At 34.8% G+C, this 27,894-nt stretch overlaps 1 protein-coding gene across 9 annotated transcripts in view; it reads right to left on the minus strand.

Moving 5' to 3' along the window:
- DMD (dystrophin) overlaps positions 1-27,894 on the minus strand; it is a 1,219,670-nt gene that overhangs the window by 304,405 nt on the left and 887,371 nt on the right. For all 9 annotated transcript variants that reach the window (XM_061999893.1, XM_061999885.1, XM_061999868.1 and 6 more), the window contains one exon: positions 27,241-27,476. In XM_061999893.1, the coding sequence (XP_061855877.1) occupies positions 27,241-27,476 (236 nt within the window). The remainder of the gene's footprint in view (positions 1-27,240; positions 27,477-27,894) is intronic.

The following is a 27,894-nucleotide window of genomic DNA, read 5'->3' on the forward strand; positions in this document are numbered from 1 at the left end:
CACTGTGATAAATCAAGTGTAAGAACTCAAGACTGAAATGTGATGAGAGCTCTAAGTGTAAATTTCTGTAAATATGAACTAGATATGAAATGATAGCCTTTTGCTCCCATACAGTTGATGTGGCTGATCAACACAACTTTTGTTTAAAATAAAGTACAAACATCTAAACAATCAGGCAAAATTATTCCAGGCTATCTTATGTTCTATCAGGAAATCACGCTAAATAACTTAATGGATGGGAACCAGTGTTAGGAGTTGTGGAGTTTCCCCAATTTCTTTATTAGTCAGAAGAACCAAAGTCTATCAGCACACAGTTATCGTTTGTGAAATGTCAATTTTTAAAATATAGTATTTTATTTCTCCTATATAATTAATGGCTTCCATATTAAGGATTTTTTCCACTGCACTTAGAACTGTGTATTACCAAGAAAACTGAGGACAGCTGTTCTGTTTCTCAAAGTTGCACATTTCATTTTTCTTTACTGTTTTTTTCAGATGATGGTGGTAGTGAACTCCTTCTATCTGAGACCAACCCAGTGAAAAATATACATCTTAATGCACTTCAAAAGCAAAGTTTTAGGTTCTTTGTCACATTTTGAAAGAGATGATGCATTTACCTACATAAAACAGTATTATGTAGACATAGTATTATGAACATAAACAAAAAAAAGGAGTTATTTTTAGTTTTGTTTTTAAAAAAAACAAAATAAGAAAATAACTAACATTTTTGTAGAGAAGAAAAGCTAACAGTTTGACTGAAGATGCTCCCCAAATTATCTGATTTTGTAGGGAATAGATTAGCCTGAATCAATTTTATTCTCTGAGAAAAAACCCACAGAATAAATTCCACACATTCTGCTGGAGCCTCTGGGAATCTTTGATTGCTTCTACTGGAAGTTTTCTCCAGTAATAGCAAGTGAATAACAATTAAGAAGAATAAAATGAACTGTTACAGCATCATTTGCCAGGTAAGGTTTTTTTATTACCTTATGACACTAGATATTTTTCTCAAGAATAAGGTAAAATGAAGAAAAAGGATTTAATCTGGTTTGTTTGGGTTTGCTTTTGAAAAAGAAAACAAAATCTATTCAATCAACTGTTCCTTACAATGAAATTAATATTATTTAGTCTAGGGAATGGGGGTGTATTTTTCTTATTTATGAATCCAACATTCAACAAATGTTGAAACAAGTCTGGAATAACCTTGGTGTAAATCTAATAACTTGGATCCTTACCTTTATTCATATCTCATGGTAATTCTGGTAGATGAGAACCATGCAAAGTAACAAGTCTGGTTTTGTTACCTAAACTTCTCTGGCATATTCAGAAAAATTTTACTCCTAGAGCTCTGCCTTTCATTTTTATTTCTGTTTTGCTATGTTTCTTTAATTCACTTCTAGTTTTTATTCCCCCACATTTTCATAGCTATGTACTTAATTAAGGCCAACAACAACACAGAAGGTAAGGTAACAACTTTAAAAATTCTGATGTTATTCATATTTCATTAACAGCGAAGGAAGAAAGGAAATGCATATAATGTGGATATTGTAATTCCAGGATAAATATTTCATTTTAAAAACTATGGAGATAATGAAGAAAAAGCAGTGGTCTACTGTAAAACTGAGATATTAGAAGTCTGGACTGGGCAAGACTTACCTTTATTATTAATTTCAAAGGAGCAATCTCAATTTCTCAATTGTCATAGAATCATAGAATGGGCATAAGTTAGTAAATGATTAATACCATCATGTCTTGGTATTGTCACAGTGTTAGGGCGGAACCCCAGTCAGAAGCTAAGCACCATGCAGCTTCTCAAAAGACACTAGTCTTTTGAAAACACTATATTTAACACTCAAAAAACTGCAGTTTGCCCTTCATGATGTAAGAAGCTATGGGGTGAGAAACAGATGTAAAGAGCTGTGCATCACTACATGTAGATAACGTAGGAGCTGTAGCTGAGTGAGGACCCCAGTTACTTTGTAGTGTGAAAAGTGGGTGGAGAGTAGATGGCTCAGTAAGGAACTCAGCCATGTGTAGGCTGTGTCGAAAGATGACTAGTCGCAGCGTGACTAGCAAAAATACATGAGTACACCTTGTCACAGGTGATTGGTGTCCTGATGACAAAGGCCAGGTCCCTGCTTTCTCTTTCCTATCCTGGGACTCCTCAACACTTTCCTGTGCAATAATGCCAATTCAACAGAAACGAATCAGACTAACACTGACCGGAAGAGCCTGGTGTATGGGATATTTCTGAAAAGTCGGAGATAAGAAAGACACTGAAAGCAGGTGACTCACTGGCTGGATGGATGCCTTATCCGCTGGAAAATATATAAAGGAAAAGAAAAAGGCAGTGGCACTTCTGCATTTCCTGTGAATAACCTTTTGGTATGCTGATAGAGAAAAACTAGCAGATTAAAGCACATATTCACAAAAAAGCACACAAAGAGGCAAGTGAAAGAAGTCTTACTCTGAGGATGAGTAATGGGTTTTCAATTTCTGCAGAGGAGATTGGAAGAGCTTCTATTCACAGGCAAAAGTCAATCAGGGAGAGTCAGCAAATGGCACTTATAAAGAGCCAAATGCCAGCAATGCTGGACAGGGCTGGCAATGTTGGGAGACAGGTGTCTACATTATGCAATTATGCCTCATTTGAGAGTTTTCTGCCATTTTATGGTGCCACCTTTTGATCAATACAACTTGCTGCCTATGACAAATTTGTTCATGCTAAGAACTACCAAAGACAGCTTTCTGATAATACAATAATTATTAATTATGGAAGCAATTGGCTTAAAAAGGTGTATTGTCTGGAAATTGAAGACAGTAAAGTTCAAATAGAAAATATGTAAATTTTTAGTTGTGAGTCCATTTTAAAATCAGAGCAAATGACTAAATGGAAGATATTCTAACTACCAGAATTGTGTAAACCAAGATCACACAATTTTATTTTTTTAAAATAGATAGACAGACAAAATTTTGAAAAGCAAACAGATGAATACTTTGTAAAATCCCATTCATTGTGGTTTCGTAAATAGTATATGATCATATTTGTTCTTTCTCACCTTGAAATCTACAAATCTATTAGAAATTAAAAATACATTCTGAATTGAATTTCATGTCATCTGTCATGTCAACATATCTAAGATGAGTTTTCAACACTTGTTTCCTCAAACCACTATCAGTCCCACTTGGTTCCCCTTCCCTCACACAGATATAACATAATTTAAGTATATTTAATCATTTTCTGACTAAGATCAGTGTCTAAGCATAAAGTTAAGCATAAAACCAGAGATCTTTCTTGTTCAGACAGAGGGAACTCTTACTACAAATAGTTAATTTATTTCATCTGTAACCACTGCTTGAAGCAGAGGGTGCAGACATTGATTAATAGCTTGCAGAGGAACCGTAGAATTCTGCTTTAGTGGAAGAAAAATTATCATTTTTCTTTTGCAGACAATACAGGTTTATTGTCTGAATGATAGCTTCAGAAACATATCTGATATAAACAGAAAAGAAAGAATCATTGGTAAAGTTGGGAACTAATAATATACTTTATGTGTGCATTTGTGTATACACACAGAGAGCTGTATGTATGTACATATATAGATGAAGGTACAGATTCTGTACTGGGCATTTGCAATAACAAAGATGAAAGTCAAGAAAGATAAATTTCAAAATTAAGGGCCTTCCTCTGATTTTTATTCTGTAACTGAGGAGTAACTGAGGCCCGAGGGGCAATGAGTTTGAATCTGGCTGAAACAGAGGAGGAAGATTTCTTGGGATACTATTACAATCCTATTATGATTATAATAAATGTTCCTGGCAAAATGAAAATAACCTTAGAATAAATTTCACCATTAGAAGTCAATATAAAAACACTTTTCTCTATTTTTTGCTTGTAACGTAGTTTTGAAATACACCTTTTCACAGAGATTTCATGTGCATTGAACAGTATTGTTTTGTTGCTGCAGTTCCCTTGATTTAGAGAAAGATAACTTGTTTTTTAGCAACTCAACTTTTTCCTGGGACAAAAGAATGAAAATGGATGTAAAATCATTTATTCTAGTATATTTTTATTTACACTTAGTTCCTGTTATGCGTTGTCAAATATAAACATTTTCTAGACAAAGTACTTCCACAGTTCCAGAAAGAAATAATCTAGTCTCCAAGTTTTACCTAGACTATTCTTATATACTTACTCTCCCTTGTACTAGAAAAGATGAGCCTTAGCTATGTAACAAACCATATTACACATTGCTTTGCATTAAAAATTCTTGCCATATTCAGATATTTCCTACATGCAGTTACATAACATTGTCAGTCATGGCTGAAAAAAGACTGAAGAATGTATACTATCGAATTTTATAGGGCTGGTTTTCAATATGAGATGTTCTGTGTTTTTTTAATTCATGGACTTCAGTTCTTAAATCCAAGGGCTTATGACACTGGATACTAAAAAGTCACTAGTAAAAAATGTTCATCATTATCAGCTAATCCAACTTGATTTTCAGCTTTTCATGGATTGTTAACTTTTTCCATGGCAATAAGGTATTTGTACATCTTACTTTAATGACACAATTTGACATGAAACACATTAGTGATACATATCAAATTCTGCAATAATAATTTTCATGTTAAACATTCTGAAAATTTTGGCCTTATCTGATCTGTGATATTTTCACTTTTTACTCACTAAACTAATAAGGTGCAAGAAAATGTCATACTATATAGAGGATAAGCTAAGGATTGATGCAGTCAGTTCTCCAGGGGTAGAGAATCCAAAGTAACTAGGAGGCTGTTAAGATGCATCTGGACCCTGTCTCCCACTCTCCCCCTCCCTGTTACCATAACGAAGTTGGTTCAACAGAAAGGCCATATTGGGAGGTGGAAAAAAGATGTTCCAAATGTGTAACATTTTTAAAAATTAATGAGTTGTGTCTCCCTGTGGAAAGGAGAGTATTGCTAGATTGTGACAAGCAGTTCTTCAAGAGCTAAATCCTGGAAGGACTCCAGATTGAGGTCACTGGCTTTTTTTTGCAAATACCAGCCTGTAAAACTGAGAGATATTTTACAGTTTATGCTGATGAAAAACATGTATCTATCTTGGCTATATTTTCTAATTCAATTTTCTGACCTTATTGCCCCCCTTCTCTTGAAAATTATCACATACATACATGCAGATACACTTCTTTCTTTCTAGTGACTTTTTCCACTAGACAAAAAAAAGTAAAAATTATTTTTGCGTGCTGAATTTGAAAGTAAACTTTTTTTTTTTTTTGCCAGCTATTAATTATTAACAAAAGAAAACAGAGTTTAGGAAGCTACTATTACCATTGTTTATTCTTTTTCCCTCTGGAGCACCCTTTTAAATTCCTTCACTCCAAGCATTAGATAATGCAAAGATGTAAATCATAGCTTTTGTCCAAGGGATTTGAAGAACTCTCTAGAAACATGGACTGATGATCATAAAAGCAGGAATAAACAACTGTGCTAAGAAGTAAAAGAAAAATATTACACACAAGACAGAACATATGCCATTATATTTTAGTGCTGATGAACCAGCTAAAAGCAGCATCAGTTAATTTATCCATGACAACATAATATATTCTGGTTAAAACCAAAACAAAGCTTTGAAGCACTGACAAGTTTAGGAGCTATGCCTCAGCATGTCCTAATATCCTATATCAGCTGCTTTCTTGTAAAGGCTCATAAAGGCTATGGAGGTACCACTGGACAATCATTTCTAGTTGGTCTAGCGGTGGTACTGATGACATTATATCATCTTGTTCCCATAATCCTCCTTTTGCTCTTAGTCTGTGCCTTGTGCCAAAAAGTTCAGAGGATAAATGTAAAAGGGACATGGCTCTATCAAAAAGCAAGCTGTCAAAGGAAATGAAACATGGTCGGGCTGCTTTACTGAGGATGGATACATGAGGAATGGAGGACGACAGCTGTTGGTATGCAGGTATCTAAACTTACACATTTATCATTTTGATTTGGGTGATGCTGAGAGAGAACGACAAAGTGCAACACCAATAGCAGCAGTGTAGGACATTACTAAGACTGGCAATAGCAAAGACATCCAATCAGATTTTTACTTTCCTTTTTTAAAAAAAAGATACCTGACAGAGGAATAACTGCTGTGATTTAATTTTTTCTGAGTTTGTATTCCAGGTGTAAATGAGGTGGTTTAACTTCTATGAGTACAACTCCTATATTTCTTCAAAACAAAACAAAAACTTTAAACCAAAAGTAGTTCTGGAAACTTTCAAAGACATTAATCGGTTTCTAAAATTTTACCTTCCTTTCAAACTTTAATTAGTCACTGCTGCAGATGTGCAGGCATTAAGGGATAACAAATAATGATAACTGATTCATGATGTATGTCAAGGTAGTTCTCTTGAGGCTTGATGGTTTGTTGTTTTCTGATGTCACTGTAGATCAAAGGAAAATGTTTCCAACTGTTTTCCACAGCATAAAAGACTTTGCATATGGAAATCAGATCATAGAAGTGTCTTGGTTTTGGCTGAGATAGAGTTAATTTTCTTCCTAGTAGCTGGCACAGTGCTCTGTTTTGGATCTAATGTAAGAATAAGGCTGGCAACACATTTGTTGCTAAGTAGCATTTATCCCAAGTTAAGGATTTTTCAGTTTTCCAAACTCTGCCAGCAAGCCAGTGCACAAGAAGCTGTGAGGGAGCATGGGCAGGACAGCCGAGCCAAACTATCCAAAGGGCTATTCCACAACATAGAATATCATGCCCAGTATATAAACTGAGTTAAGTGGGCTGTGAGTAGGGATCGCTCAGGCATTGGTCAACAGGTGGTAAGCAATTGCACTGTGCATCACTTGCTTTTTTTTTCGCTTTAGTTCTATGTTAAATTATTTTTCATTATTATTATAATTATTATATTTGTATTATTGTTATTATATTTTACATCATTTTAGTTATTGAACTGTTCCTATCTCAACCCACAAATTTTATTTTCTTCTATTCTCCTCCGCATCCCACTGGGAAGGGGAGGAGTAATTGAACAGCTGCATGGTTCTTAATTGCTGGCTGTGTTAAAACACAACAGAGTCACTCACTTGGAGGACTGTACCCTAAACAACTAAAGGCACATAAGGGATACCTTAAGACAGATTTCTATATGTGCAAACAATTGTATAGATTTTCTAGCTGAGGGCATTCTTACTGAATTATCTCCAATTTGAAGCTCTATCCATAGATTAACAATCACTCAAACCCTAAATAGCCACAGAGCAGGACCATACTCATTACTCATACTGAACAACAACAACAACAAAAAAACCCAGCAACTGGCACAGCAGCATCAACCTAAGAGCTTATCGTAAAGTGTCCAGACTTTGGCATACCACTGCAAGCTGGACAACAGTAGTTCGTGGCCAGCTGCACCCACACTGTTTCCTTCCTACACGACCGCTTAGATGTAGCTGTACCATATCCACCAGTTCATCTATTTGAGAAAGGTGAATGCTGCAGCAGAACCATGACTGCAAGAAGGCAAGTGCATGAAAGATGGGAAAACAGGAAAGAGAGCGAACAGCAGGACAGTGGTATAACAGGGAAGGAGGAGGAGGTATTACAAATGCAGTAATATGCAAGAGAGGAGCTAACATATGCAAGCTGCACACTCCAGAAAGGCAGTCGATCCTCAGTTACCTACTAATGATTTCATTTCAATTCTGGATTAAATATAACATGGGGCAAAGGAACTACAGCTGATTCATTAAAGAGTTAGGTTAGATAGACTTAACTAAAGAACCCAGAGCACTGTGTGAACATAGGTGTGTAATTTCTGGGGCCAGCTCAGCAATGCAGTGCATTTCAGGAATAGTCTGAGTTAATGAGACCTGGTGAGTCTCAACTGACTGAATGCAGAACCATGTGCATGTTTTTGCATCTACTTTCCATTTTCATCTCATTTAAAACAGTTAAAAGGAGTTTATCTCTAAGGTCATCTCTAAGGATGATCTCTAAAGGTCCCTTCCAACCCCTACCATTCTATGATTCCATGATTCTATCTGTACTCAAGGCAAATCCACAAAATTGCAGTACTACTAGCATCTGTGTATGTGTGTGCACAAAAGAGAAAGGTAAGAAGTAAGGATTTATTGCTGCATATTCTATTTTTTTTTTAAAGGCACAGTAAATTTGGGTCAACTTCATGGAGATGCCTGAGGTTACCTATACTAACTGTCCATAATTTAATCTTGCATGTCTAGTATTCTTATTTGAAGGATATTTTCAAAGACTAGCTCACTATTTCAACCTTGAAGTTACTGCTTAGCCAGGCTATCACTCAGAACTTACTGTTCTGAGTCTGAGTCTGTTCTAATTGCTGTCACCAATCTTTGTTGCTACTTGATGATTTTTTGTTGCTGTTGTTAATGTTCACTATATCTTCTATCATAAAGAAATATATCTGTAATTTACATATGTATATGCATACACACACATACACAGGTAATATGAAACAGCAGACAATACTCGGATAATGAATACAGAGACCATAAATAATTTTTTTGTACTATGGATTTATTGTCCTCCCATTCACAAGTGTTTCAAAACTATTGCTAATTTCTGTTCTGCAATATTATACAATGGAGATGGAGATGCTCTAAAGTTTATAATCTTATTTTGTTGCATCACCTTTTCCAAACTGAATAAAATAGTCACTGAAACTTTTGAAGTGATAATCTGAAAAAAAGTTTCTTCTAGCACTAATCCTTCTGCTAACAGCTTCAAGGAAGAAAGCATCTGTTGAAAAATATTTACTAATTATTAATTACTAATTAACGAAACACTAAAATGAAACAATATCAATCTTTCATATAACATAATATAATAAGTTATGTGATTTAATAATGATTAGTGAATAATTATTAAAATAAAATACTATAATTAATTGATAAATAATCACAGTTACCTTTTTATTGGTCTGACACCATTCTTATCTATCTCAGTATGAATTTTCATGTGACAACTCATGAATGTCAGCTATAATAATTGCTCAAGCAATCAAGCAGGCATTAGTAGTTATATTTGAGAATCTGTAATGGATGAATATAGTTCACTTTGGAAAGCAGACAGAAAACTACATAGGAAGTATTCTAAGAACAGTTCTAGGACATATGACTAAACAATCTGTGAGTATGGAAAAACAGATAAGTAGCTGTCAACCCTTTATCTAGAATAAACAAACTCCAGTCAACTAAATTTCCTTTCATTCACAGCTTTAGGATTTACCAATTGTGGACAACAGGTAGAAATATTCTAATGTCCTTAGCAAGGCTTTCCATACTGCCCATATGACATTACCATAAGCAAGCTAGGAAATTTTTATTTAAGTGTAAACAGAAAAATACAGAGGTATTATATGAGGAGGCAATGTCAACTGAAGCTACATACATTTTATATGATGATTAATATTAATCGCTATTTTCATTAATTGCTTAGTTGATGGAATATAATGGAGATTTTTTACATTCACTGTGATGCAATAACCAATCAGTGGCAAGCACTTGAGAAGAGGAATACAATTAAAACTGGTAGTAAAAAAAATGAGAATTCACTTAAAGCAGTGCAAAGCACTAAAATAACTAGCTGACTAAACTGGATGAACAGAGGAATGGGGTGCAAATGGCTGGCCAGATGGTCAGAATTCGAGAAAAAGGGATAGAAATTTTAAAAAGGAGGATTTTTTTAGTTTACAGGAGACTGAAATGAAGTATCAGCCTTCAAATATATGTTATGGCTGGGAGAGAGTAAACTCTTCTCAGTCTCCATTGTGGTATCGTAATTAGCCAAAATTGCAGCATCAGATATTAAGTTTGGAGACAAACATCTTTTGAACAGCAAGGATTGAAAAGCAGTGGGGAAAAAAATCTGCAAAGCAGCAAAAAATTCTTGACTTAAAGAGCAGGTTAGTCAAAAATTGGTCAGAAGTTATTTAAGTCTAGTTGATCCTGCTGGAGGCAAAAACCTGGACTGCATAGCTTTTCAAATCTCCAAGTCCTACTTATTATATCTATCATTCCTTTGTTGGGAAAAAAAAAAAATCTATAAAAAGTAGTGTGGAGAACAAGATTGACCCTATGCTAATTCACTACATCATTTTTTTACAGAACTTTAAATGTTGGTTTGCATAAAAACATTATCATACACCTTCCCTATAGCTAACAGTTTTTTAAATTTTATTTTGATTGCTTGATAACAACGAAGAAAAACAAAAAAGGAAGAATGAGAAACAATATCTGCAGACTCACTGGCTACAATAGGAACAACACCTAGTAAATTATTTCTCCTCCTGAGTTAGCTTACTGGTATTGAGGTCTGTCTTTGTCATTTTAGTTTTTTGTAGTATGATTTTTTTTTTTTAATAGAATAACAGTGCAAAATGGCAGGGTAGCACTTTATTTTAATTCTACAGAAAACTACTGGATTCAATTTCTTAACTAGGATATTAAGAGAATGTTTTATTTTAAGTGACATATCAGATTTCTCTGAAGTTTAGTGTTAGAATGATAGGTGTGCACTATAATATAGGGATGCAAATTATACAAGAAAGAAAGGGTGTGTGGGTACGGTGATACTATTATATACAAAAAAGTACTTAAAAGTTAATTGGGTTAATTGCCTAATCTCAATTATTAACCCAGAATTTATATTTCAGGTCTGAAGAATATGACGAGCCTGTAATCAGGAGTAACACAAGCTGCCTACAAAGAGGGAGATCAGAGAGGATGTAATGGCAGGTGATGTGACCATAATGCAAGGCTTCGCTTGAACTTCTCTAACATTTTAATCTCAAAACTGTGTTCACAGATCCTAGAAACTGCTGGTCTATATGGCCTACCTTCCCTGTATGGTAGAAGTTGATAAAATCTCTCCGAGGAATAGAACTAACAATATGTGTCCTTTGCTTGGGAAGAGTTGCTGTAGCTTTTTGTTAAAGGGAATCCTGGGCTACTTTAAAGTCAAAAAGCAGGCAAAGAAGGATGACTTGGTACAGGTAGGATACATACATACGTTGAATAGCTAAGTTAAAGTCCTTCTGAAAAAAATTTTTAAAAACTTGGCAACATTACATAAAAATAAAGGGTCTCTCCTGAATGTGTATTTACTTGAAAGACAGGAAAAAAGTTGGTAGGAGTATGCTGCATTCTTCTAGTGGAAACTCATTTAGAACAGACAAAAGAAATTACTTCTTTTCATAGTAGGTACTTGCTGCCATGGGAGATTGTAAGGGCCAAGAAAAACAGCATTTTCAGAGAGAGATTAGACAACTTCATGAACAATAGGCTGGAAAACAGATGCTACAACGAAAAAAGCAGTAATGTGTCTCCTGACATCCTCAGTCCAACAGCTATGGATGCTAGGGTTGGGGGCAAGATGAGTGGAACAGTTTGCAGGCCAGGCCTGCAGGTACGTTCTCTCTGCCCTGTCTGTCTTAATGTAACCACTAGAGGCACTTTTCTGGGCAAAATAAAAGACTGGTTTGACATTTCTTATGCTCTCAAGTGTGGTAATATCCAATTTGAGTCCCATTTATAAACCTAGTTGTTCTTTTATTTGTTGTATTAAATACCAATTCTGTAACCTAAAATACTGAGAGATCTCTGGCAAATACAGAGTTATGCAAGACCAAAAATATCTGTTAAAAGTAATGTTGTCCTCATTCAAATTCATGCCAAATCCTATGCAAGATGCTTCAGTTTTTTTCCTCTAAATTATAGGGAACTCTGTAGTGTTATAAATAGTTCCTTGTTCAGTAGTAAACAGGAAAAGGGTTTGATTTGTTACTATGTTGGCATAATATATTATTTATGTTACTAATACATAATATCCTTTCTAGATGCTGCTAAGAAGAGTCTCCAAACACTTGACTTTTTATCTAAATGAAGAATAAAAAAGAATTAGTAAACACGTTATATATAAAAATGCATTCGGTGTCTGCATCACATTCCAGTTATACAGTCATCACAATTTCCCCTTGAAATGAGAAAGTCTGAAAAAATTGACAAGGCTGAGGCAGCACACACAGTTCATCTGAGAATCTAACTGCATCTCCCTCTAGGGAGTGGAAGGGCATAACTTCTCTGTGCCTTAACAGATTGCTCCCAACTGGAGCAAGAGGAAAACAGAGACCATGTCCTAACTCCTTGAATCATGTTGCAGCTGCAGCCCTTTTCAGGCACAGCACAAATCTGCTCCTCACTCAGTCAGTACTGCCTGAAAGATTAAAATACAGATCTAAACCACTGAATGTAATGATAATGCACAAGAAAAACATCAAGAATTACAGATTTCATAACGCATTTTTCAAACTAGCAATATGCTTGCAACAATTAAGGAAAGACTGAAACATAGGTCACCCTTTTCAACTGGCTTTCACACATACTGCTTTAAAATCAAGCTTCTTACATTTATTCTCCCTAAGTATTCAGTACTGCATCCTGTGATGTTTCTTAGAATCAAAGTATGACTTTCTTCTTGACCCACTCAAATAAAGATCTCTGTATTAGGAAAGACATCCACATCCTCTTATTAACTGACTTGTTATTCGTGTTCATCACTCCTGAGCTGTGCAAAGAAGCCATTACCACCAAATTACAGTCTAAAAAATTCATGGGAAAAAAGCCCCAAGATCATTTGGATAGAGACAAAACACCACATTATATCCCCAATGTATGTTGAGAGTTTTATTAAACAAAGTTGTAAGGGGAGTCACATATCTTCTTCCTCTCTTGCCTGTCACTTTACCTGTTTCCTGTGCTCCATTAGCTCTGCACAAACCCAAGAGGCATTTGCACGTAATAGCATTTCATTCTTGATTGAATTTACACTGAGCGTTCCCCTTATATCACGCAGACGTAAAATTTTGCATTTTACTGCCACTTAAAAAAATCTTGTGAAGCACATAAAATGCTTTGGGAAACGTACGTTATAACAAAATTTGAAAGAAGATATTTTTAGTTGCCATAGAGGAAGACACGGGACTTAAGTTCAAGAAATCTTTTCTGTAGTTTATACTCATGAAAGGGACATAATCATAATACATTTTTAATGTTTGTTGTCACTTTGAAAGTATACTCCAAAGCAGCTGTTGCAAGTAGATTAATGCCAAAACAGGTAATAGCCTGCTTTTTGATGTCCAAATGGTTAAATGGTTTGAAAATCTGACACAATATGTCTAACATTTCAGTTAGAAACAAGAAACATACAATCACTTTAGTTATGATCTGCCCCAATTTTGTGTCTAAGAATGAGAAATCGTTTTGTCCTCATTCAGTGAGATATGCCAGGAATGTATATTGCAAGGTAGTTTCTTGCAAAGCTGGCATTAGAGGAGATAGAATTGTGAATATGTCTGTTAGATATTACATTTCTCACTGAACTTCTCATTAAAAGTAGCTTATCACTTTCACATGCATACTTGGCTTTATCTAAAAGACTTTAAAAAAAGAAGTTTGAATAAAACATAATAGAAAGAAATTGCTTTGAGAAAATCTCTGTGGTTATTCTGATCTTTTACTATCTGAGTTTACTTTGTTGCAGTACAAACTGTAAAGTAAGAACTAAAACCTAGTTCTAACATTCAACTTCTATGCTGCTCAGAAGTTATTTCTGAATTGTGTCAATAAATATCTTCCCAATGAAATTTTTTGTCTTTCTCTAAACAGAATATTAGCAGACAGACAGACAGCAGGGTGCTGCTCAGCAACAATATGCCATGGATAACTCCTACAGGAACTGGAATCATCTATGCTCTGTCACCTTCCTCACAATGCATCCCTCACAGGGAAAATTCAAATAAGTTTGGAAAAGAAGGGAAAATGATACAGAGATGAATTGAAATGAAATCAGAATGTCTTCAAGGAAAAGAATCAGTAGCAAAACATTAAAAGGAAGATCATCATTTTCTGTTGAGTGTTGGGAAAAAGTGCTTGTTTTCACATTATTCTTAACAATCCATTACTATTCTTTTGATGTACAGGGAACTGAAAATGAGTCCCACTGTTCATTCTTTTTTTTTTTTTTTTCAGAAATAGTGCTAAAAAAAAATTAAATCTGCTATTTATATATTTTTTTTGTACTGGAACTGATAATTGCAGTGAAAAAGTCTCATTATGTAATGGCAGTAGAAGGAGAGAAAATTAAAAATGACTCTTTACCCATCACTTAAAACAGGCAGAAGAATCATTTACCCTATACACTGACTCTAAATATTGATCCTACAGCAAAGTCTAAGGAACATGTAGGCCATGTGCTTCAGAAATAGGTATACAGTGAAATATGGAGACAAGAGAACACATTTTCTGTGAATCCTACAGTGAAAAAAAAAATCCCAATTTTCTCATCAGAAAAAAATATGTGCTTTGTATTCTGCACTAAGAGGTCTCCAAAGGCTGTCCTGTTATTTTAATTAAGATTTGTGATTTTAAGATTGTCTAATGAAAGAATTTCAAAAGAATTGGGTAATGAGTACCCAAGGAAATTAAGTCATGTGCACAATTTCCTTAGAGTCCACTGACAATTCTGTTGTTTATATATAAATCATTCTAATGATTAGAGACATACAAAATGATTACATTCATACAAAAAAAAATCTCATAATTAAACAAAATATATGAATTCTCAACTTGACAAGAAACATTGAAACATAATTCAATAAAAACCAGAAACTGACATACAAACAGAACCATCATGACTGAATCAAAGTTTCAACATGCAAGATTTTCCTTGATCTCAGAATATTTATATAGAAAGTTTGAAAGAAAGATATTTGCCAGATATCATCTCAGAAGGCAAGTGATGTTCGACCCAGAAATTTCTGCAGTCCAGTAGGACGAGGGGGTAAGGGGAGGTAAATTAAATTTGCATAAAGTAAACTAGATTTCTATTTAGTTTATCTATCTAGAATTCCTATCTTACACATATTTCTCCTTCACAAAATTTTTTCACTTCAGCAACATGGACCTTTATACAACTATATCTTAAAGGAGACAAACTAACAGTCTTGCAAACTTTTCCAATTCAACAATTACATTGTTCTTCCTACTCTTTGCTCTCTACCTATGTTTCATCCATATTTCCTGTCATTCCTTAACCATAAGAGCTATGAGACAATTACATCTACTTTTTCCCCAATTCTGAACAATAATTTCAGTCCACTTGATTGAAACCATTTATAAACAGGTAACTTTTTCCATCCACATGTACCTTATCAGTATTATAATTAAATGCACAAAACCTCACAAATTCTTTTCCTGTAAATCCTTTTCTCTCTAAATTGATTCTATCAACAACGTCTGTTCTGGATTATTATTGTAACTCTGTTTAGCAGTTTAGTATAGGCAAGTAGAATTTTTATATTTTAATCCTAACATCAGGACTAACATTGTACAATACACCTTGCAGTCATTGCTCAGACAGGCCACTTGGCTGTGCTCGTCCCCAATTCAGCTTCCACTACCTCCAAAGCACTTCTTCGTGACTTGCACCAATTTGCATTCTTTACTAAATTAGTACCAAATTTACTAATTTTATTTCCTCTAAATTAGTGAGGGAATACTTGCAAAATATAAACAGCTGAGACAGACAATTTTATTAATGGACTCATAGCACATTGATGCTAAACTCACAGAGTTATTATCCAGTATCCACAGAGATTATTTGATTTCCTAGCAGTTATATTCTTGTTCTCTATCATATGTTTTAATGATGGGTCTGAGGGTGAAAAAAAAAAAAAAGCCTCAACCAAAAAACACACTACCAGCAAAGGAGTTAATAATTTTTATGGGTTCTTATGCATGTTATTTCTTTGCAAAATGCAGTCACTTTGTCAGAGCTGAATTTCGCATCTGAATGTCATTATAGAAGTGTGCCAAATATACCAGTTTTCATCATGGAAATATTATGCCATATGGGCCGCATATGAAGAGGTAGAAGGATTTATAAGAACAGTTAAAAATGCTATCAGTGCTGATCACGATGCACAGTAGGAATTTAAGATACACTGATAAGATACCACAAAGGAAAACAGTCCCACTCATATGGTCAAACATATGTCAAAAGGTTAGACTTTTGCCCTGAGATCCAGACCCATGCCATGCAACCTTCAGAACTGTCTGTTTGAATAAATGGTTCTGTGACATACACAGTAAGACATCTCTTGCAACTCACAATAGCCCAAAGGACATCATTCTTCTCACAAAGAAAGAAATGCTTAAATTCATGTTCTGTTTATTATTTCTTTCTTTTACCTTCATTGTTTCTTAGTAAAAAAATATAACACATTATGAAATAAATCAGAATCTTTGTGTTACCTCAGAACAATTTTTTTTCTGAAATATTAAAAACAGGTTCTACTCTAATTAGAAATAAGTGTTGATCTTACTTTTTTTTTTTTTTCCCAGAGAAACAAATGTCAAAGTGGTTTCTTAAAAGATCAAACAGAAGCCACTTTCAAAGGAGCCACTTTGAACAAGAAAATACAGATTTTCACTTTACTACTGCTAATATTAGAACATGAGGTTTTGGTGGTTTAGTTTGGGACGTTGAATTGTTTAGGTTTGGGGTTTTTTTTAATACAAAACCAAATTAAACTAAAACATGGAGCTATGGTATTCAAAGTTGTCAAAGGAGATAGATAGATAGACAGACAGATAGATAGACAGATAGATGAAAGAGACAGTTTTCCAATGTTCCAAAGCAGTAACATCTCTGCCTTTGATCTGGTTATCCAGGAGCTTATTTGGGCTAATTAATGGTGGAAACTGGCTGTTGCACATTACAAGAAACCTGCATGGTTTGCAGGGTTATGCCAGAAATCTAACTGGGATCAGTCCCTGCAGAATGTGCTGTCTCCACCATACAGATATTTGCCATTAGAAAACTGCCATAGCAGAAAGGTTGGGATGAGTCAGGCCAAGAGTAGATAGGTATCTGTACCTGAGTTGTCACCAAGAATACATAGAGAGAAACAAGGCATCCCGGAAAGCAATTAACTTGACCTGTTGTAGATGACCACTTCTGAGCCAGGCAGACTAAACCACAAATATGCCAGTTTCTTTCTACTGAATTCAAAGGTCAGTTAGGTGTGTCCCGATCAAGTTGTTAATCAAGTTAGAATATTTAATTTTAGGCAATTATGATCTCCTCAATAAAGCCTACATAACCTCTAATGTGATCTGTAGTTTTTAACTCTGCTTATATAAAAATCCAAAGATCACTTGTAGAAATCAGTTACAATCACTGCACATTTGGGATAGTTACATCCTGCACTTGCCTAGTTATCTAAGCACAAAAGAGAACAGTAAACGTTACATATCTATCTTGTTTAGTGGATCAGTTTAGCTCATATTTTGGCACTCTGAATGGTCTTGCTATCTTTTAGCGACTACTTCTAATTGGAGGTTTTACAATAATCCTTTGAGAAAAATGTGGATAAGCATTATCTTTTTACTTCTGTGAGCAGCATATAACTGCAGCAGCTAAGTTACTTGCATATTTAGTGGCTAAGAGGAAAACTCTTCTTGAGCAAATAAAGTAGATAGTTGCAATATTTGAACAACATGAATCCCAGTATGAATTCCATGTTTAACAATTCAGCTGAAGGATTTGACAAGTCCAGAGGCATGAAAAAGAAATTTGGGAGCTGGTTGAGGTGACTAAATCTCTATGTATGAAACTCACATTTGGCTGCACAAAATCTTTCATATAAGCAGAAAGCACACAAGCGTTAGGGGTGCCATGGTGATAAGTTAAATTGATCTTTTAGCTCAATAAGAGCAATGGTTCACAAAAGCAGCAAAACACAGTTCTGGGAATTGATTTGTTACCTTGCTTATTATATCAGCTAGCAACAGAGACAGATGAGAGTTTTGAGAAATGTGAAATGGTCCACATTTACTACAAAAACAGTGGGTTTTAATTAAGTCTTCCTTCAGCACTTGATTATGTGAAGAGTCGAAATCTCTGTTTCAATTCAGAAAAAAGACTAATGTCTTTCTTAAAGACATAGAGTCTTACTGCTTTTAATAGGATTACTTTAGTATTTCAAGCTCAATGTGTTCTCAAACATTTTCTAGGATTTCTTTGCAGTATGTGGTAACCTGAAAAAATAATATTCCATTTACACTGTAAATTTTTTATCTGCTAATATGAATGTTTGAGAATTTATACTTGCAGTAATGAAGAAGGAATTGTTTTTATATCAAAGACAAAAAATAAACATATAGTCCCTTCCCACCACCCTCTCCAACTAATCAAAGAAAATCTAGAAAGGCTATAATCTAGTCTTCCTTCCATGTGTTGCTGTTAGAGGTGTTACACAAAATCAGACAGTTTGTCCTCATTTTCTGCACACTAAATTCTGTTTAGTGGAAACAAAAGAAAATATACTGAAGAAGAGGCAGGCCAAAGGGCACACCAGGTAGCAGGAAACAGACTGGGCATGTTCCACAAAGATGAGGCAAGTAAGTGAACATCAGGCAAATTCAGAGCACAGTGTTTGGTATCTTCTCAATCTCTTCTAATACCAGCTTCCCAAGACATGCAATTCCCTTCCCCAATACTTCTCTACCTCCACAGAACCACAGGATATTGCTGTTTACTCATCTTAAATGTAGTGACAGTGCAGGCCTAGTAGTGGGTTGCATGATGAAATAAACGTGTCTGATGGTTAGGAAATGGAGAAAAATATCCAAGACCCCTGTACTCCTGAAAACAAATGTGTCTTTATGCCTCTCTTATGGTGTTTTATAAATTTTACCTTTCACTCTTACGCAGCCCTACATAGCAAAAAACCCAAACATTTTGCAGGAGCTTTAATGAATTAGAAGCATGCCTTTTGCTTACATTTGAGCCAACTATTTCTTTGAGTAGAGTTGATTGCTTCACATGGGTGATATAAAACAATATATCCAGGTAAATCAGCAGAGAACTCTCCACAAGAGCTTCTTTAAGTGTAAAAAAAATATTATAGTATTCTACTGGGAAAAGAAAAAAAGGAATTCCAGAAATCTGGCTCACTGAGATAGAGCTAAGTCACTAGAAACCAGTTATTTAATACATCCCACAGCTTAAAAAAAGCTAGTAACGTTTTTTTTTTTAAACAATCCTGTCATGAAATCAGATGATAATGACACTGCTGGCTGCTCTGCCTCAAGAGGGAATTGTCTGTCTGCTAGAAAATCCCCAATTCTATACTATTATTAAAGCAGTGTTTATGGAAGGATCAAAGTACCCTTGGCACACTGAGAAACCAATAAGGCACATTTAAGATGGTAGATTTTAGGGGGGGGGGGGGTTAGTTAGAATTCTAGGATTGTTTTCTTTTCCACATAGAACTATGTTTCAAGATCAGATTCATTATGAAGCTCTGATGGAATTTGAAATTTTCATTTTCTTACAGAGAAAAACTATGTTCTCTAAGAAGAGCTCCATCTCCTCCCACATAAAATGAGCAAATATACAATTGCTTCCCCTAGTTTTAATTTGCATTTTATGATTACAACTAGATTAGAATTTTATACATTGTATCATTATTTAGAAATAAGCTGCTTCTCTATTTCCTGCAATTGCTGAATAAAATCAAAACCACTCAGCTTTTCTTTTACTACTGCTAATAAGGTATATTAATATGGATACAAAAACATAGCCTAAAACTTGTGCAACTGACCTACTCAGTTACTGATCCTAGCTACTACTTAGAACTAAATAATCTGTTGACAGACTGCTCCAGTTCTTAAAGCAAATCACAACTGAGGTAGGAGGAGTGAAAAGATAGCATAAACCCAGTTTTGTTTCCTTGTCCTTCATTGACAGGGTATACAACACAGAATCTTGTTATTTGAGAACAGCATTCATATATAATCACAGAATAACTTAGTTTGGAAGGGATCTTTGGAGATCATCTGATCCAAACTACTGATGAAATGAGGCTAAATTGAGAGTCACATCAGGTCACACAGGGCCCTGTCCAGTTTTGTGTTGAATATCTCCATGGATGGGGAATCTACACCTCTGGACAGTCTATTCCACTGTTTCATTATGCTCATCACAATTTTTCTCCTAATATCTCATCAGAATTCCCTCTGCTGCAGCATGTTTCCATTGTCTCTCATGCTTTTGTTATACACTTTGGAGAAGAATCTGTCTCTGTCTTTTGTAGTCTCCCATCTAGTGGTTGTAGGCAACAATAATGTCCCTCTTGAGCCAAGCAAGCTCAGCTCTCAGCTTCTCCTCCTTTACCAAGTACTCCAGCCCCTGACCACCTTGGTGGACTTGCACTGGGCTCCCTCCATGTCCTTCCTGCACACTAGGAAGCAAAAAATATACACAAAACATCAGATGTAGTCTCACAGATGTTGATTAGTGAGGAATTATTACCTCCCTCAACATGCTGGCTACAGTCTGATTAAACGCAGCTCAACACTTAGTTAGGCTTTCTTTGCTGTCTGGGCACACACAGTACTCATGAAGGTTTAAGCAGTTTTTATACCTTCTAGCACGGTAGGATTTCCCAATGGTTCACAATGTAGACAGCACATAACTTTCAACAGCCTTTTCATACCCATGGTATGTTTGTAGAAGACCCAATGCAGTGCATCTCTGAGTTGCACATATTAGTGGAATACAAAACACAATGCAAGATTGATTTGGATAAAAAAGTAGGATAGGGAAGGTGCAGTGTTGACGGAATAAGTCATTTGTACTTCCAAGATACATCAGACTTAGAAATATAGAAAATATTTTTGCACTTGAAAAATGCAACCCTAATGAAAAGTGCATACTTGTAATATTCAACATATAAATGCAAATGAAAATCGGTTCTGACACTCAGGTCCTTTCCCTGCTGAACCTAACAAGATGTCAGCTGTACTAATCATGATTATTTCTCTTTTCCTGGAAGCTTATTTGGCAGGAATTATGGGGAAAAAAAACCCCAAAAAACAACCACCAAATTATTTTGCAATAAAAGTGATCAGGAAAGTTATCTTTAATACTAACTGCAGTGATACATTTTCTTTGGATGATGATTTACAGCCTGAATAAAAACTAATTGAAAAACACTTTAAGAAGTTTAGAATCACATCCTTAGAGGTAAAATTTTTATGCATATCCTCATGATTAACATTATCGAGAAATAAAGAAATGGCTGTTAATCACTCTCCAAATAACAGAGTTTAGACAGATTTTTTATTGCTATAGAAAACAAATATACTCTTTAACATACTATAATGAGCTAGTCAAGCTATTTTAAAGTATCAACTGTTTTTATGTGCAACAAAGTATTAAAAACAGTCTCCTGAAACATATTCTAGATCCCTTGAGGTCCAATTTTCACATTTTCTAGTTTGTTTTTTCCCCTTCTTTACATTAAAAGCTCATATTTACAGGCCCTCTAGAGCATCCTGTTGCATTTTCTAACCTTTAAGAATATGCTTGAAGGCTGACAGACATTTTTTAATTTTCCTCTACTGTATAAAAAAGATAGAATCTTTCAGCATACAAACCTTGTAGTTTGAACTTTTTCTAATTCAATTAGAAATCTGCTAATTTTTTAAATTCACTTCAAAAACTGAAACTAGTCATCCAATACTTTTCATAAATCTGAATTAACTTTAAAAATCTGTCAGCACGACAGTAGAAAATAACAATTCTGCTAGATTTCCCATGTTAAATAGAACAATAACACCATGAATTGTTCACAAAATAATGATAATAATCTTCTGAGCTAATACATCCTATGGTAAAATTCATAGAGGTTTAGCCCACTATTTAAGGCATAAAGTAATGTGTAGGATTCTGCTATCAGAGCAAGTGCAAAAAAGATGCCAATGAACTCTCCAACATGGTGCAGAATCACTTTCAGTTCCAGCCCTGCTTTGGGAGCTAGTTGATCCTGGTCCAACAGTGCCTGAGGGAATGTCTGAAGCTGTGTGTTTTTATGAAGACAGAAGATCCTAGAGAATGTGAAAGCTTGAAAACAACCCTGAATGCATCATGATGGCATAGAGAGAGGGTTGGAGCAAATATGTTCCTGAAGATTGATTCTGAAACTGTGAATATCAGCTCCCAACTTATTGGCACCATACTTGGCTTCTAGACTAGGGAACTCCTCCCTTTGAGCATATTACATTAGTTAACTAGAAAACATTCAGTTCCAAGTGTATAATCTTCTGCTATGTTCTTCAGGAGTACATTATCTGAAGATGTGCTACATGAGTCTTTGTGTGTCATGAATAAGAAATTACATCACACCTCTGTAGAATTTGAAGCACACTATGCAAAATGTTGAACTTTACCTATATTTTATACTTCTATCTAAATTATATGGATAGGTACAGATTATCTGTGGCTGTAACAACAAGTTTTCATTCAACATGAGCACCTTTAGAGTACAGTGATTCATACTTCATAATACAGAACTACAAATTTTAATTTGGCAATTACAGTAGCTTCTATAAGAACAAGATATAAATTTGGAAAGCTATATTCTTATTCCCACAAAACAGTATGATGGAAAAGAGTTTAAACAGAAAACTTCCCATTCCTCTGATCTATCAGAATATTAATAATAACAAATTAAACATGAGCCAGCAATGTGCCCTTGTGGCCAAGAAGGCCAATAGCATGCATCAAGAAGAGTGTGGCCAGCAGGTCAAGGGAGATTCTTCTCCACTTCTATTATGTCTTGGTGAGGCCTCATCTGGAGTACTGTGTCCAGTTCTGGGCTCCTCAGCTCAAGACGGACAGAGAACTTCTGGAGACAGTCTAGCGCAGGGCCACCAATATGATCAGAGGACTGGAACATCTTTCATACGAGGAAATATCGTGGGGCCTGGGGCTGTTTACTTGCAGAAGAGGAGACTGAGGGGGGATTTAATTAATGTTTATAAATATCTAAAGGGTGAGTGTCAGGAGGTTGAGACATCCCTTTTTTCTGTTGTAGCTAGCAACAGGACAAGGGGTAATGGGATGAAGTTGGAACAAAAAAGTTCCACTTAAACATAAGAAAAAACTATCTCACTGTGAAGGTGACAAGAGCAGTGGAACAGGCTGCCCAGAGGAGTTGTGGAGTCTCCTTCCTTGGAGGTCTTCAAGACCTGCCTGGACATGTTCCTATGTGACCTGATCTAGGTGACCCTGCTTCTGCAGGTGGGTTGGACTAGATGATCTTTAAAGGTCCCTTCCAACCCCTACCATTCTATGATTCCATGATTCTACTTATCTAATTCACAGAAAATAAAATCAACCTTTTAAATAGTGATAAACTAGAGTAGAAAGAAATGATTCAAATGTCTTTTGGATGACTACTTTAGTTTGAGACAAATCATTACCTAAACAAATCTTTTCCTCTTCTTTGCTTAAAAGTCTCAGTAACTAGCTGGGCTGTAGGTCTTGTTCTACTTTTTTTTTTCTGTTTTAAAATGTATTCCCTTCACTGCATCTGTCATATTATTATCTGTAATATTATTTGTTATTATTATACTTTTTACTAAATAAAATCTGTGTTCATCCAATAAGACCATTTTTTCAATACTGTATGTTATAAAAAGTTGTGATGCGTAGCATGCCTTGGAAAAAAAACACATGGACGGAATTCAAACTTTAGGACATTGCAGCATTTGATCTCTTGGAACGACATTGTTAATTATCTTCAAACTTTACGTAGCCTCCATGGTTCACTGCTTTTAGCAGAAATCTATTCCTGCTGCAAACCCTCCTCAAAATACAATGACACCAAAGCAGAGTTTCTGAGTAAAGGCTTGTTGGCATCTTAAGTTTCCATTTTTCCATAATGTAGCAAAACATTCCCTTCTATCTGCAATTTTATCTTTACAAAGAATGTCCACCTGACTTTCAAATATAAAACACCTTGATTGCTTTAAAATATGGATAGTAAGATGAAGCAACAGTGTAAAATATTCTATCATGTCCATTAACCCACTTACATCTTGGCATATTATATATTCTCAGTATTTCCCATGAATTTTATTTGCAGATGAAGGTTTTCTAAAGAAAAAAAAAAATATGGGTGTGTTGTCAGCCTGCTTTATTTATTTCAAGATCAAATCCTGCAAAATATCATTCTTCAAGCAGATGAGTAAAATGAAATAATTTTCCTTTAACAAAAATATGGCTGTCACTAATGTTAATATTAAATTTCTTTGCTACACACTTTTTTTGGTGTCTTTTAGTTCAATTATACAGAATTTAGCAATATGTATGTGATCATAGATGACTACAATATGCAAAATTTTATTGTATATCTGTATATAATATTGTATATCATTTGAAAGAAAGATTAACTATAGATGTTTGAATTGAACAGCCATTATGCTACCCTTTTATTATGCTCCTTTTACTATATCATATCACTTAGGAAAATTTTAGTTGTACTGTTTCTTTCATTAAAAGGAAGTTGTCACTAAAGAAAGTCTTTTTTAGTCTATTTAAGGTCTGTTCTGTTTTGTTTCATAATTAACCTTTGTACATGCTATTCACACAAAAGTACCAATTCACTGAGATCAACTCTGAGCAAAGTTTGAGTCAGGCTAAAGACAAATTTTTCTGGAGGAAAAATAGGGCAGTTAGAGGCTATGATCTTGTGACACAATCAGATTGAAATGAATTTAACCAAAATACTCTCAGACTTAGCTTCCTCAATATCACATGCTGCTGTGAAAGAGAGGATAACGTAAGGTCACTTATTTTTACCAGAATGATTTAGAAAATGTCCTGTAACATATGTTTGTAGGATATGGTATTTCTTTGTTCTTTAAATCTTTGCTCTGACATTTCAATTTTTTGCTAGAAATGTACCTCTTGTTTTTGAAAGACACACGGAATGGAAATAAAACCCCCAAACAGTAAGAGCTTGGTAGTGCACCAACCAGACAAGTAGTTTGAAGTATTCTAAATTCTGGGTGAACAACTAGAAACACATTACAATAAAACGGCTTTCATGGAGCACATATCTTTATAATGACGCATTTTTATAAGGGGAGTAGTCACCTATGTTAAGATGATATTAAACCTAAAGTGGAAAAAACTATTTTAAAAAAAAAAAAAAGGTGAATCTACTATGACAGAACTCCTATGAAAGCCTACTGAGGTCCCTGTAGAAGTGCAACAAACTGCAAACAGAGAACAATGCAATACCGTGACTTTGAATGACTTTTAAATCACAACCGCAGGAGACGTATGACTATGATCTTTTATGGAATATACAGATCTGGGGAAGTAAGCACTCCTTTTGGATTTCAAACTTAGATCATATCTAGCCTGACTTTTCACAATAGCCAAGTACTCACAGCTCCAACTTTATCAGCTCACGTACTGCTGCAGACACTCCACACATTAGAAAGCAGAGTGATGCTTTTGGAGGAACTTAGTTTTGAAAATTCCGTCTGCTAATCTCACCTGATAATTGAGTGACAGATTGAGGAGTGGAATCAAAATTTCATGACCATTCATTTCCATGTATTAAGTGATATTAAGTTGATCATTAGAGAAGAGGGAGCCAGTTAACAGAACCGCAGTCTATATTTAGACATTGGTTCTTCAGTGTATATATTAAATGTCACATTCAGTTGCACAGCCAATTAGAGAGGTAAGCACAACAAAAAAAGAATTTTCCTGCTGGTTTTGTTACCAGTACAGTGTGGTTTCAAAAAAAGACAAAGGGCTACTCAGCTAGGAACAGAAGTGAGAGGAAGGCTGTAATAGTGTTGTCTTAACCAGCTAAAATATTTCCAACTTGAGCTAAGATGAAATTGAGATATAAATCATTTCATTTTAAAACATGTATAATATTAATTGAAATTCTCAAGAGTTAATAATTATATCTGATGCTTAAGTAACAGAGATCTGCAGAAGGAAGCAAGCTTTGCATTTTGTCTGCCAGAATAATGTTAAAATGAAACATAAGAAAAACATATAATTCTGACCGAAGTATTCTACAACACATAATTTTAAGAAATAAAAAAAGAATTCTGCAAAAGATGAGCAGAAAATGTGTAAACAGATCTCCTTTTGCCCTCTACATTTTCAAATTATATAAGAGCCGTTTTAATCTACTGTCCTGTATAGATGATACTGCAACTATCACTTATCATTAAAATATATCCATGTCATTTCAAATTTATAAATAAATTAATAAAATGCTATATAATGCTATATAATGCATACTAAATATTTTACATATTTTACAAGTCTAGAAGGTAAAGCAAATGAAAAATCTCAGAAATATAAAGTTTAAACCACAAAAAAAGGGTAATATAAAAAACCAAGCAGAGTTAATCCTATGAGATATCTGCATATTTTAATGTACTTGTTCTTACAAAATACTTGGTACAGATACTAAGCAAAATGTGTCCAATATTTCTCCCTCTCTTTCTACTTTAAGTAGAGACAGAATGTGAATATCTTCCTTATAGTAAATCAGATTTTTTTATGAGGGGGAGGAGGAAGGAGAATAGAATCTTATAATAAGGAGTCCAAACTCAATTTAGAACTGAACTGAATGGAAATTGAACACTGAAAAGTTTTGCACAGGCAAGTAAAATCTTTTATATTGAGCAATGTTAAATCTAGAAGGAAGGTAATTACCTTCGAGCTGAATAATACCAAATTACTTTTATTGTTACGGATTAGCTAAAGTTAAAATTAAGCCTTTTTTTCCTCACACACATGTATTTCCACATTTTTCAAAGAGAAATAACACTGGTGCAGTCTTGCTGACAAAATACTTGCATTAATGAGCTGTTTATTTCTTTAGGATGACAGAGAAGCTTTTCATAACTCAACAGCAGTGAGGTATAAGCCTTTCAGAAAGTTATTACAGAAGCAACTTAAGGAAAGGTATGAAACAGGGTATCTTTCCTCCTGGCAACCTGGAGCTTACTATGCAATTCATTCTTTCTTGTAAAGTTTATATTTCGACCACTGTCTTGCATACTCTTATGACACAATCAGTATAAGCAAAGACAAAGAGATCTGCCTTAAACACCACAGAAATTACTCTTTTTTTTTTCCAACTAATTATCTTAAAATTTAATCCAATAATTGTGTTTATGGGATAAAGTAGCTTAAGCAACAACTACATGTAATGCAGCCTATCATCTCTCCTGTGTTCCTTGTTGAAATGATTTAATACAGATAAAGATTAGGAGGCTTTCAACTTGAAAAATCAGTGTTTCTCATACCTTTTGTTTGATGATCATGTCGTTGATATCATCAAGATCACCTACTATCACTCTCTGAGATTTTATCTCTCGATCCAGTCGAGAAAGCCAGTCAGTGAGTTCTGCCCATGCCTTATTGAAGTCAGCCAAGGCTGGAACCTCCAAAAGCACAGAAGATGGCATTTCTGGTTTGAAGGTGGTGGTTTCCTTGGTTACCCTGGTTTGTGTATCCACAGCAACAGTTTCACCAGAAGTTACTGAAAGAAAAGAAATGCTAAAATTACTGAATAAATGAACGATGATGTTTATTTCAGTAACAAAATGTATTCAGTAGAAAGACTAACACAAAAATAAGCTTGTTTCTTGATGTTATGTCTACTGGAAATACGAAAATTAAAAAGAAAAGATTACATGAATTAATTTTTCCAAAGTATTTCTATTATAGTGTATGCTTAACATTCCATTCTCATCACATTCAAATTTCATCCTTAAAAGACCTGTGGGACCTAGGAATATAAGCAAAGATCTCAGTGCAGTAAGAACCCCTCACTCAGCGTTACTGAAATATTGCAATATATGAGTCATCTTCCAAAATCTAGTACTGTGGCCAGATCTGTCAAGGCTAGAGGCAGATTGAAAAAAAGTTGGTTGCAGAATGCAGTGTATCTCAACATA

The sequence above is a fragment of the Colius striatus genome, chromosome 1 (genome assembly GCF_028858725.1).
Source record: "Colius striatus isolate bColStr4 chromosome 1, bColStr4.1.hap1, whole genome shotgun sequence".
In the NCBI taxonomy this organism is placed as follows: Eukaryota; Metazoa; Chordata; class Aves; order Coliiformes; family Coliidae; genus Colius; species Colius striatus.